We start from the raw sequence: 13,157 nt of genomic DNA, 5'->3' as shown, positions 1-13,157 counted from the left end.
TTTAAAAAAAATAATAATTAAATAAATTAATTTAATCAGCATTGAAATCATTGATATGAATATAAAAATCTGTAGCATCGTTTGTATTGGTAATCTTGTGTGTTTACGTAGTAAATTTGTTATTATTTTGTTTATTTGTTTGTTTGTTTTTTCGTTTACTATGCAACTTTTATGTGGTTACGTCAACAGTAAGCAAATAGCTAATTATTGTCTTCTATTGTCAGCATAAAATAATTTTTTTCAATAAAGTACAAGAAAATGTAGTATTTTATTGGGGAATTGTACTGTGAGTTTGTGGTGAATTTGTAAAAATAAAAATGCATAATAATAATAATAATAATAATAATAATAATAATAAGCCTAAAACGAGATTAGGAGGGACTAGGAACATTTCCCAGATTCGTTTTTTAAATGAATTGTTATTAATTCTTTCTGAGTACCCCCTGCAATGTGCTCGTGTACCCCTATATTTTGAAATCACGTACAGGAAGTGGATGTATTTCGTCGAGCTTGGTGATGATGAGGACGATGTTGATGTTCCACAAATGACGATCCAGGAAGCCGCATCGAGGTCGTGTTGTTTGGTCCCCGTCGGTGTGACACCTATGAAGTCCGGTCCGTGGGTCACTTTGTCCACGACCGGCACCGGAAATGCGACCGCCGTTCACCCGCAACGTCTGTCCGAGTGTCCGCGACCCTCACCGGGAATGAATGGCTCATTATTTCACTGACTCCAATCCACGCACTGCGATTAAAAAACCGTTAAAATGAGGATTCTACGGGCATTGATGAAATACTCCAACCCGAAAATCGAATATTACTCCAAGTTCTCTCCGTCTCCGCTCTCCATCAAGCAGTTTCTGGATTTCGGTGAGTGGATGTTCATCCCCGGGGCCTTTGCCCTTGCTTTTATTTTGAAATGCCATCATCTGTAAGCGTAAACACAGGATTCTGGTGTTGCGTCCATCAAGTGACTGATTATTAATGATCAAAGAGCTGCGGTGTGACGTCACAGCTTTGGTTGACTGTAAATGTGATGTTATTAGATGTGATGAATCTGCAGGTGAACGTGTCCCTGTGTGACTGTGTGTGTTTACATTAGATAAAGATCATCACAGAGTCCTCACGCACAGCACACAGCTCTGTTACACAACATATCGAGTCTCATTCAGCCTCTGTGACATTATCGCGACCCACTTTTTTTTTTAATTCAACCATCAAAATGTTGTTTTTCAAAAATAGCTGTTGAAAACACATTAATCATCTTTTTTAAAAACATAAATCTATATATTTTCCTGTGCAGCATGCATTGCACAGCATGCCTGACAAAATAAGTTTACAGTATTTCAAAGTAAAAGTCAAGTCCAACATGAGAGACATGAAGTATTTATTTATTTATTTATTTTTGTCACCAGTGATGGCAGATGTTTTTTAATCTCAAGTTAATGAACGATCTCTGCATTTTTCCAAAATTCTACAAATTTCGTCAAATTTTTCCACAGTTTGCCCAAATTAAATAAAAAATGGTCACAAAATGAGGGAAATTTTGGACATTTTTAGTTAAATTTTTTGTGTTTTTGTTGTATTTTTGTGGGTTTTGTATATATTTATTCTTGCTTGGTATACATCAGTTTTTTTGTTGTTGTTTTTTTTTTTTTTCATTTTTTGTATTTTCATTGTTATTTAATATATATTTCTGTCATTTTTTGTATTTTGTCCATTTTTCAGTTATTTATTTGTAGTCTTATGTGTTTGCGGAGTACATTTGTATAGATTTATTGTCGTTTTGTGTATTTATGTTTTCCTTTCGTTTATTATTGTGTTGCCCTATTGTGTCACTTTGTGCTTTTGTGTATTTTTTAATTATGTTTTTTGTGTAATTTTGTGGATTTTTCTCTCACTTTTTAATTTTTAAAAAGTCATTTTGTACATTTTTGACATGTCGTTTAGTAGCCCATATTGTTTTTGTGTATTTTTGTTGTTTTGTTTATTTTTCAGTTGCTGATGTTTAGTCATTTTTAAGACATTTTTAGCTATCCCTCTAGTGTGTTTTTCTGTAATTATGTTTTTTTAGTCATTTTGTATATTTTTTTCACATTTTTAGTTGCAATTTATATATATATATATATATATATATATATATATATATATATATATATATATATATATATATATATATATATTTTTTTTTTTTAAATTTTTGTGTGTTTTTGTTGTTGCTTTTCCTGTTTATGGAGTAATTTTGTTTATTTTTGTGGTTTTGTATGTATTTATTCTTTTTTATATACTTTAGTTTTGTTGTCGTTTGATATAGTTTTTGTATTTTGTATATTTTTCAGTTATTTTTGTAGTCTTTTTGTGCGTTTACGGAGTAAATTTGTGTAGATTTGTTGCCTTTTTGTGTATTATTCTGTAATTGTATGTTTATTTTAGTCATTTTGTGTATTTTGGTTATCGTTTAGTAGCCTTTGTAATTTTTGTTTATTTTTTTGTTATTTATGTTTGGTCATTTTTAGGACATTTGTGGTTGTCCTTTTGTGCTTTTCTGTATTTTTTTCAGTTATTTATGTTTAGTCATTTATTATTTGGAGACATTTTTAGTTGTTGAAGTCCATTTTTCCTATGTTTTTAGGGTACTTTTGCATATTTTTCCAGTCATTATGTATGTTTATTTTGGAGTCGGAACCATAATTAGGGCTGCATGTGGCCGGCGTGGTAGGAGAGAGTTTTTAGAATTAATACACTATGGAATTAAGATCACGTTCAGCCTTAAATTGGACCTCGTCGTGACAATCGTCAGCACTGCTGTAGTTGAGTCCTGGCCCTAATCCGTGTCTGATTAAACACTGACATGTGTCTTATGTCATTCGTCCTCACAGCTGTGAAAATGTTTCCTACAAAGAAAATATCATGTATTTACGATGTGATGCTGGTGTTTTCACCACGTTTTCTCATTTCAGCAGTCGTTTTTCTGCTCTCTGGACTTCACTGTTGTATAAATGCAGTGACTTTCCACATATATGTATAACCATCCATAACAACCATGATATTTGCTCAACAAGTTCATTCAAACATGCCACTGCTTGAGCACTTTTTGTTTTTTTTCGCTTTCCACTGCAGAACTTTAATAGTTTTCATGTGAGTCACAGGAGGAGGAAAACTGTGCACTGCAGTAATTAAAATAAAATGACTCATTTTTACCATCAATCAAACACACGTCCAACATGTTGAAACACATTCGTTTTTAATATTTTCTTTGTTACACGTTCGATATTTACCTTTATTTATTTATTGTATTAGAGGATGCACTGATTACAATTTTCTAACCAATCCTGATTTTTATTTTTCATTTTTATAACTGACATTCGTCGCCTTGAATGTTCCAATCTTATTTTATTGTAAAACATTGAACAATACCCGGCGTGAAACAATACAAACGTGTTGTTTAACTCCACATGCGGTAGTTTTATCAAATATAAATGAAAAGTTTAAAGCATTGCTGTCCAAAATACTAGTGAACTACTAAAATGTTATATGCAAATTTTGGCCGATTCCCTTAAAATTAAGTCAATATTTGTAAATATTGTTTTGGGTGACCTGTCAGTAAATCCTCTATTTTATGTCTTTAGGTTTTTGTCTGGTTTATTTCATTTAAATTGATAATACATCAATATTTTATCCCATGCCACTTATATTTAGTAGTTTTTTTAAATTTTTATTTATTTTTTTTTCAGTGACTGTTTCTATTTAATGCCCTACCTTATTGTATTGTGATGCCGGTGAATCCAGCCTTAATGTTGTTCTATGTTGCCATGTCTGGGTTGCCACGTTGGGTGTTTCCGTGTGTGTTTGCCGCCCTTTTATTTAATTTTTTTACTGTTTTGTATCTTTCATCGTATTTATTTACGATATTTAATAAATTATAGATCTTACAGAACAAAACAGATATTTTTCTAATGTGTGTCCCCTGTGGTCATTCTCTATATTTAAGCTTTAAAAACAAAACAACCATAATAAATGTATTTATTTTCTACTCAGGCAGGGATAATGCCTGTGAGAAGACGTCCTACATGTTCCTGCGTAAGGAGCTTCCTGTACGACTGGCCAACACCATGAGAGAAGTTAACCTGCTACCAGATAATCTGCTGAGTCAGCCCTCTGTCAGACTGGTCCAAAAATGGTGAAATTCACCTTCTTCTTCTACATGAACATCTGTAGCTCCAGTTGTATTAAATATTGTGTTTTGAGTGAAATTCCAGCCTCTTTACTTTTTTATTTTTTTTACCTCGTAGGTACATGCAGAGCTTTGTAGAACTACTGGATTATGAGAACAGGAAGCCAGAGGATCCTCATGCTCTGAATGAGTATGTGAATCATTACAGCAAGTTCATTTTCTCTTTTTTTTTAAAATAATATGTTATGGTTTGATTTATTCACACAACTTTTTTTTTTTTACTTTAAATGTACTTTGATCTACTGACATATTTTGACTGTCAACTTCTTTCTGTGCGTGGCCAACTTGACAGTTCTGTCAGGCTGGCCACGCCCCCTGGACAATGCCACAATAATTGGGACAGAATCCCAGAAAGAACTCATAAGGAAACATCAAAGCGAACAGTAGACGCCTCTGAGGAAGACTGGGTTAGGGTATCAAAGTAAATTTCAGCAGACACCTCTGAGGAAGACTGGCAGTCGAAGAATCTCGGGAGATCAAAGTAAATTTCGGCTGACGCCCGTGAGGAAGACTGGCAGTTGTCAGGAGATCAAAGTGAATTTCAGCAGACGCCTCTGTCTGAAGAAGAATGGCAGTTGACAGTCGAAAAATGTCAGGATCTCAAAGTAAATTTTCAGCAGAAGTTTCTGAGGAAGACTGGCAGTTGGCAGTCAAAAAATTTCAGGAGATCAAATTAATTTTTGCAGATGCCTCTGAGAAATGCTGTCAGTTGAAATATGACGGTAGGTCAAAGTAAATTTTAGCAGAAGCCTCTTAGGAAGACTGGCAGCAGACAGTCAGAACATGTCAGGGGATCAAAGTAAATTTTAACAGACGTCTGAGGAAGACGGACTGTCAACAGTCGACACATGTCGGGAGATCAAAGTAAATTTTAACAGACGTCTGAGGAAGACGGACTGTCAACAGTCGAAACATGTCGGGAGATCAAAGTAAATTTCAGCAGACGCCTGTGAGGAAGACTGGCAGTTGACAGTAAACATGTCAGGAGATCAAAGTAAATCTCAGCAGATAAATCTGAGGAAGACAGACAGTTGACAGTTGAAACATTTCAGGAGTTCAAAGTAAATTTTCTTAAAAAATGTTGTCTGAGTAAAAGAAACCTAAACATATGAGAGTACGTGTTCATGGAGATTTTATGTTAATAATAATAAGACCATATGCTGTTTATTATTAATCCAGCTGTTATAACCTGGCTTTATTAATCATGTCTCTTCCTTTGTCTCCACTCCTTTATTACACACAGATCATTGTTGACTGTGCAGCTGTTACTGTATTTATAATATGACAACATCCATCTGATTAACTCCAGCATGTGACTGATAAACACACCTTTGTTTACAGAACAAACAGCACAATCATTCAGTTTTCTTTAAAAGTAAATGTTAAATTGTTCTGGAAGAAAAAAACCCAGCAGATACAAGTTGGACAAAAGTTAAATGTGCTTCATTCTCTGTAGAAAAATAAACCTCCCCACTGTGGGTACTAAAACCCAACAGAGCGCTCCTGCTGTGAGGATGCTATGCTAACTTTCAGCCTGATCACCTGCCACTTTGTTTGCTTTATTTCATTGTTTTCTTTAGTTTTCTAGAGCTGCTGATCGAGATCCGTAACCGGCACAATGACGTGGTTCCCACCATGGCCCAGGGAGTCATCGAGTATAAAGAGAAGTTTGGCTTCGACCCGTTCACCAGCAGCAACACTCAGTATTTCCTGGATCGATTCTACACCAACCGCATCTCTTTCCGCATGCTAATCAATCAGCACAGTCAGTCTTTGAGCTGTATCATCAGATCAGACCTCAAACATATTTAAATTTGTTTAATCTGACGAGAATCTTTTGTTTAGCTCTCCTGTTCGGTAATGATACCAACCCGGCTCATCCCAAGCACTTCGGCAGCATTGACCCCAACTGTAACGTGGCTGACGTGGTCAGAGGTGAGTTCTGAGACTGAATTAATGTAGTTCGAGTTTGAGGAAGGATAGGACGGTATAGCTCGAGAACCTTGGAGATGAGAAATCGACTATGAGAAAACACACTCTGTATTTATATATTGCAGGTGTGAAGATGCATTCAAGTTGGAGCGCTAGGAAAAGTCCTAAACCTAAAGAAGCACGACCGATAAAAGCAGTCAAGGATCACCTAATTTACTCTGAAATGTACATTTTTTTAAAAAAACAACCACATTAAACCTCATGGTTAGAGTAGAACAGTGGTTCACAAACTTTTGAAGAATGACAAAAACTCTCAGACCCCCCCCCCCACACACACACACACACACACAACTCTCGTAAGAAAAGACTACTTTTCAAATCTTATAAAAATAAATTAAAGTACAAATTTGGAATATTCTTCTTCAAACTGCGTAAAAATTCATAAAATAAAAAATAGGACTTATCTTCAAATCTCGAAAAAAAATTTAAAGAAAATTGAACTATTAAACAAACAATAATTTAAAACAGAAATGTTGACTATTTTTCAAATCTCATAATAAAACAAAAATTGGACTATTCTTTAAATCTTGTAAAACATTTTTTTGACTATTCTTCAAATCTCGTGAAAAATAACAAAATTTGCAATCACATATTTTAGAACAGTAACAAAAGCTCTTTATTATTAAAGTGCAAAGGTTCAAGGTCAACGCCCCCCTGTTTGGGAACCACTGGGGTACACTAACACCTTGTTTGTTAAGATACAACAAGTTTTTGGGTGGGGGGTGGGGGGAGGAGCTTTTATGACCCTTTGTAAAACAGGGTTAGCAGCAGTTTCAGCAGAGACGTAAAAATCAGACCCAGCTGCTCTTTTTTCTTTTTTACTGAGAGTCTTGTTCACACAGTGATAGCTTTATTAAACAAATAACGGAGCTGCACTCTCAGTGAACCAACATGGCTACGTCAGCACTGTTCTCACGTTGCTTCGTCTTGTTTTTGCCTCTAACATCAGATGCCTACGACACTGCTAAGATGCTGTGTGAGAAATACTACATGGCTGCTCCAGAGCTCAAGATCGAGGAGTTTAACTGTAAGAAAACACCACATTAATCTGTCCCATTACTCTGACTGTTAAGAAACTGGGAGCCCAGTATTCTTCTGTTTACATCTCCTATAGCTCTATGAATCATAATAAGTAGATGTTTGTTACTTTAATGTTCTCCTGCTCAGCGGAGGCCCCTGGGAAGCCCATCCAGGCCGTCTACGTTCCCTCTCATCTGTTCCACATGCTGTTTGAGCTCTTCAAGGTGAGCGTGGCTCCTCCCACTGAGCCCAGTGTCATTGCTGACATCATATCATGGAGTCTGTTGGTGTTTTACAGAACTCAATGAGGGCCACGGTGGAGCTTCATGAAAACAGTAACCGGGGTCTTCCTCCAGTTAAGGCTAAAGTTACTCTGGGTAATGAGGATCTCTCCATAAAGGTGAACTTTAACTCGTTTGTGGCTTTTTAGTAGATCTACTCCCCTGTGTTTTCACTTTTAGTTTTTTATTCCACTCACAGATCAGTGACAGAGGAGGAGGAGTTGCCCTCAGAAAGATTGACCGACTTTTTAACTACATGTATTCAACTGCCCCGACACCAACCCTGGAACAAGGGGCCGTTCCACTGGTACGCACACTCACACACACACAATACACACCACTCACTTTACCCCTATGAGGAGGAGGGGCCACACTGTTTAGAGCTCCTCCTCAGTGCTTCCCACACTGACTCAGAAACACAGGCCCCTGCAAAGGTGATACTAAGAGTCTTAAAATGGGATCTGATCAAGAATAAAGATGCAACATAGGCAGGATGACTAAAACTAGGACTAAAATGCATTAGTTATTTCCATTAAAGTGCAAGTACACTAGGGATTGGTACCTTTCACATTTGAACCGATACTCGGTACCGGTGAACTGGTATCGGTACTCAACAATACCAATTTTTGGTATTTTGTGTGGAAACAAATGATAAATAATGAAATTTCAAAATATTCCAATTTACCATATTTATTCCTCAGTATAATAATAATAACAACAAAACAAACTTGAATAAATAAGACTGTTTGTATTGTATATTGTAACATTTGTTTCATGAAAACCCTCAACTACAAATATGCATATTTTTTTCTTAATGCACAAATTAAAAAAACGTGACAGGGCTCTGCAGTGACACCTCCACCTCTTTTCGACCAAAAGAACCGAGTTTCTGTTCGGTGCTATCAGAACTTAGTTGCTTTTAATTACATTTATCTCCAGAACCGTGTGTACTTTTACCCATCCCTAAAGTTTGCCCCCAGGTTTTTGCTCATCTGCCACGAGGGGGAAATTTAAAAAAATGCCTTGATTATGGGCAGGGCTACTAGATTAGTTAAGACACGCCCAGTCACAGCAGTTCCGTCCCCACAGTGTTGCACAGATCCACATGGAGCTGTCAATCAATGCTGTCTGAGGGCTGTGAGCAGACAAAACCAGTCCCTCCTCCCATCTTTTATTGGAGGGGCGGGGCCAACAGTGAAGGTTAGTGATGATGTATTCAGCAGAAAGAAGAGGTTTTAGGGAGGTTAGTGCGAGGGAGCGGGACGTCATGGTTAGTGAGCCAATCAGATATGCACAGCTTTTACTCTTTTGACTTTTATTTTGAAATTTGCTTATTTGATAAATTGATAAAACTGGCACATGCTCACATCCACCAACTTCCTGTGGTTTCCCTAGGGTTTTCTGTTTAGATAAGAGAAAACTTTAGCCCTAGAGTGTAGATTTATGGTTTTAATAGGAGGGAGACACTAAAGGTGGATTAGCTGGGCTGATAAGAGGTTTTTTATTTGTTACATACAAGGTTAAGCATTACAACCAGCAGGGAAGTGTGGGATAAGATAAGGTATGAGACAGACATAAATACATAAATAAGTAATAGCTTTAGCACCATAGTTGTTGGGGGGAAAAATCGATTCATATCAGAATCGAGATTCTAATCATCCACAATTCTGAATCGATTCATAAACTTAAAAAATCGGAATCATTTTTTTATTCAGTAGTTCCGCTTAGAGTCTTTACTCAGGAAACACTGTAAACTGAACATACAAATACTTATTAGTGTTCTCATAAATAGAAAATATCACTATACAAAAAGTCAGCTAGCTTCATGCTAACGTCTATGGGAAAACCTATGTATATGCTCATGCTAACATTTGCCTCGATCGACTGTGATTTATATAACACACTGTTTATGCTTAACTTTCACAAACATAGTCTTAGGATTGTTATCAAACAGTACAGTTAAACATACTCACAAGTTTATGTTTTTTCAAGCCAAAAATACTACAACTTAATTAATAGAGACCAGTAGGACTTTACAGTCTGTCACGATCCCAACAGGAAACAACAGCGACCCCAACTTACAATGTATTACATAGACGGCACAAGGAGTGTGTTTTTGTTTAGCATGAATAAATGTTGCCTTTTGTTTTCATTTTGCCTTTGTGTGATTACATCATTGGAATCAGTTTATTTAAAATCATCTTATACAAACTGTATGGTTTTGATGCCATCATTTGGCTTAACACACTATGCATTGTATCAGTTTTTTAATCGAGAATCGGTTAAAATGAGAATCGATTTTGAATAGAATCGTGAGACACCCAAATATTCACATCCCTGGTTAAAGCGCCATGTTTTTTTCCCACAGGCTGGCTTTGGCTATGGTTTGCCTATTTCCAGACTCTATGCCCGATACTTCCAGGGGGATCTGAAACTTTACTCCATGGAGGGAGTGGGCACGGCCGCTGTCATCTATCTGAAGGTAAAGGCATTATCACAGTTATCACGTTTGAAACAAATGGTAGGAATTTTCCAAGCATGCATGACATAGATTTAGTTTCAGGGTTCTCACCAGCGCTGCGGAGCGTAGGGGCCCCTATGCTGTGATTTTTATCATCAACGGTGTGATTTTGATCCCCTATGCTGTGATTTTGACCCCCTACGCTGTGATTTTGACCCCCTACGCTGTGATTTTGATCCTCTACACTGTGATTTTGACCCCCTACGCTGTGATTTTGATCCTCTACACTGTGATTTTGATCCCCTACGCTGTGATGACACCCCCTTTGCTGTGTTTCAACCAGCGTAAGGGGCTCTTTCTATTTTCTTTTTCCTTTTTTAATCAGTTTCGTTGTAATATTTGTTGAACCTTTGGATACAAAATGGACTTCCATTCATGAATGTGTTGTTTAAACTCTTTTTAATCTGCATAACCAAGAAACAAATGCGTCAGCCGCGCCGTCTATTTAATACATATTCATAACAGTCCCAATAATACTACAGGTCTCACATAAAACCTAATTTAAATCTTCGAATCAGTCTTTTGAATAAAATTGTATTTCTTGTCTATTCAGTGTCTGAGTATTTATTAGTGGATGACCTAAATCAAGCATGAGTAACTCTCTAAATCTATTCATCATGACCCTTCACCAATTCATCCACTAACTTTTGAGTTTAAAGCGACACTGCGTCCAGCAGTTCATGTATGGTACTGCAGTAGAAAGTTGCTGCCGACCTGATTTTATCATGAATTTACAACATTAACCGACACATCGATGCAATTTTTTTGTCGTCAACATTATCTATTATGTTACTAATAATTTTGGCATTATTGTATATGTTACACACATTGTGGTTGGCACAAATCTCGAGACGGTCTATATATTTAATTCTATTTTTTTCTTTTGCGCCTTCTGGCAACAATCGCAAACTCCACCTATGGTGAGAACCTTGAGTTTCATCCCTTTTTCCTTTATTTTCAGGCTTTATCCAGCGAGTCCTTTGAGCGTCTGCCCGTCTTCAACAAGTCTGCATGGCGTCACTACAAAACCAGCCCTGAGGCGGACGACTGGAGCAACCCCAGCAAAGAGCCACGTGACGCCAGCAAGTCTAATTATAAAGCTAACAGATAACTCTGCTAGCATTGGACTGAAGTTTGGTTTCAGGTCAGACTCGGAGGGATTTGCTGTACCATGTGACCAAAAATGAAATCTCTATACATGTCATCGATGTAGCTTGGACCGTAGCAGTGTCAGTGACTTAAACCTGTGTAGGCCAACCTTTATTTATGATTAACTCTTATTTTGACGGACCCGATGCACTTTGGCCTGCCTCATCTTTTCATCTTTGCTGACGCACATGGTTTTACCTCTTCCTCTGTGAAAATCAGCAGGAGGGGTGTTTCATTTCCTTCTTTTCAGATCAAGAGACACTTTTCCTTCAAATGCACAACTAGGCCAGTGTGTCAGTAGTGTCTGTGGTTTATTTTAGAAGAATAATAAAGGATGCCATTTTATTTTAAGAGGGAAAAGAAAGCGCCTTACATCTGGAAACCTCAAAACAAAACAAAAAACCTGCCGTAATTTTTACCTCAATGAATTTTTTGATCAATCTACTACTACTACTATTCAGCTCCTGTCCCTCTACCCTAACCAAAGGACGGTTGTTTTTTCCTGTAAAAAACCTTTATGTCAGCATTGTTTTTGCAGCAGCTTGAACCCACATAAGCATGACAAGTCAAGGGAATCCTTAAAGGAAAAACTGTTGCACTAACAAGGAATGCTGCGTGACACTGTCTGTCACACCATCCGGGCTGGAAAAACAATGATCCCATGTGTAACTAATCCCCAAAGCTTTTCTATATCTATGCTTCAGTGTCGTTATCCTAGGAGAAAGAAATTTGGGGTAAAACACAGAAAGTGTTATGTTAAATATTTTTAAAAAAGAACAAAAAACACATTATTTTATTGTCTCAGATGATTGTTTTTAAAGGCATTATTTGTACATTTATTGACAGTTCTATGTTGGAACTTTAGGATTTCATGTGAGTTTAAGGCAGGAGAAAGTGTGGCCTAAGGCAGGGGTTCTCAACCTTGGGGTCAGTACCCCATTTGGGGCCGTGAGACACTGTGAGGAGGTCCCCAGATGCCTTCAAGAAACTAAGAATATTTTCTGAACACTTTGAGCAAATCTTTGCTTATTTTGTACTATTTTTCTGCAACTACACCAAACTAGCTGTAGGTTAATCTATTTTCATAACTTTTCCTACCATGTTTTTGGTCCTTTTCCCATTTCTGCCACTTTTTTGCACATTTTTTCCACTTTCAAGACTTTTTTTTGCCACTTATAACCCTTGGCCCCTTTCTCACCACTTTTCCACCTAATGTCACACATGTTGACCCATTATTGTCACTTTTAACCTCTTTTCACTATATTTCATGCTGTTTTTTCCCAATTTAACCACATTCGTGATTTGTCATGGCTATTAATTTTTCAGTTTAAACTAATTGTTCCTACTTTATAAATGACATTAACCCAACCCAGTGTTTGGCTACTGTAATTTGCAACTTTTAATTTATTTCTGTCCCATTTTCCCACCCCTTCCACCATTTTTGGCCAATTTTAACCCCAACCTTGGGCTTCAAAGGTTGAGAACCACTGGCCTAGGGTGTGGACTATGGAAAACATACATTTGATATGTGATACTCCTGCTCAAATGTTGAGTCGATCCATCTTGGTTTGCTAGTGCATGATTAGTACACTTAACTAGAGAAGCAAAAAGTGATACTCGTACTACTTGTAGAATGAAAAATGTTCCTTAGTACTACTGGTAAGCATTATCTGCTAGTAAAGGGGCGGGGAAAATGAAATTCAGATTTGTTATTGCATGGCTTTTGGAAATATTACAACCAATCAGGAAGCTGGGTTTGGATATAATCCCTATAAAAACTTTTGATTTTAATAGTAGACTAAAAACAGTTGACTAATACTACAAGTGAAATTTTGCATTTTTGGCACAAAGTAGGCCTTAATAGCAAAGCAAAACCATCTAATAGACAGTTTTGTACAGTATTTCTAGTACTACTAGTAAAGCTTTGAGTTTTTAATTGTAACATATTTTAATTATTCTA

The 13,157-nt window shown here is 36.8% G+C and overlaps 1 protein-coding gene across 1 annotated transcript; it reads left to right on the top strand.

The window, feature by feature from the left end:
- Positions 1–496: 496 nt before the first annotated feature.
- Positions 497–11,548, top strand: pdk3a (pyruvate dehydrogenase kinase, isozyme 3a). The gene is made up of 11 exons (XM_028434170.1): positions 497–870; positions 4,039–4,180; positions 4,293–4,364; positions 5,815–5,999; positions 6,080–6,169; positions 7,176–7,253; positions 7,394–7,470; positions 7,545–7,646; positions 7,727–7,834; positions 9,896–10,009; positions 11,010–11,548. The coding sequence occupies exons 1-11, from the start codon at positions 768–770 to the stop codon at positions 11,157–11,159; spliced, it is 1,221 nt and encodes a 406-aa protein (XP_028289971.1). The 5' UTR covers positions 497–767; the 3' UTR covers positions 11,160–11,548.
- The last annotated feature ends 1,609 nt before the right edge of the window (positions 11,549–13,157 follow it).

Source organism: Gouania willdenowi, chromosome 20 (genome assembly GCF_900634775.1).
Source record: "Gouania willdenowi chromosome 20, fGouWil2.1, whole genome shotgun sequence".
In the NCBI taxonomy this organism is placed as follows: Eukaryota; Metazoa; Chordata; class Actinopteri; order Blenniiformes; family Gobiesocidae; genus Gouania; species Gouania willdenowi.
This window is presented reverse-complemented; position numbering and strand designations above follow the sequence as displayed.

Coding starts and splice junctions, on each gene's coding strand:
- pdk3a (XM_028434170.1), top strand. CDS start 768: ATGAGGATTCTACGGGCATTGATGAAATACTCCAACCCGAAAATCGAA. Junction 871..4,038: donor CAAGCAGTTTCTGGATTTCG/GTGAGTGGATGT, acceptor TTTTCTACTCAG/GCAGGGATAATGCCTGTGAG. Junction 6,170..7,175: donor CGTGGCTGACGTGGTCAGAG/GTGAGTTCTGAG, acceptor CTCTAACATCAG/ATGCCTACGACACTGCTAAG.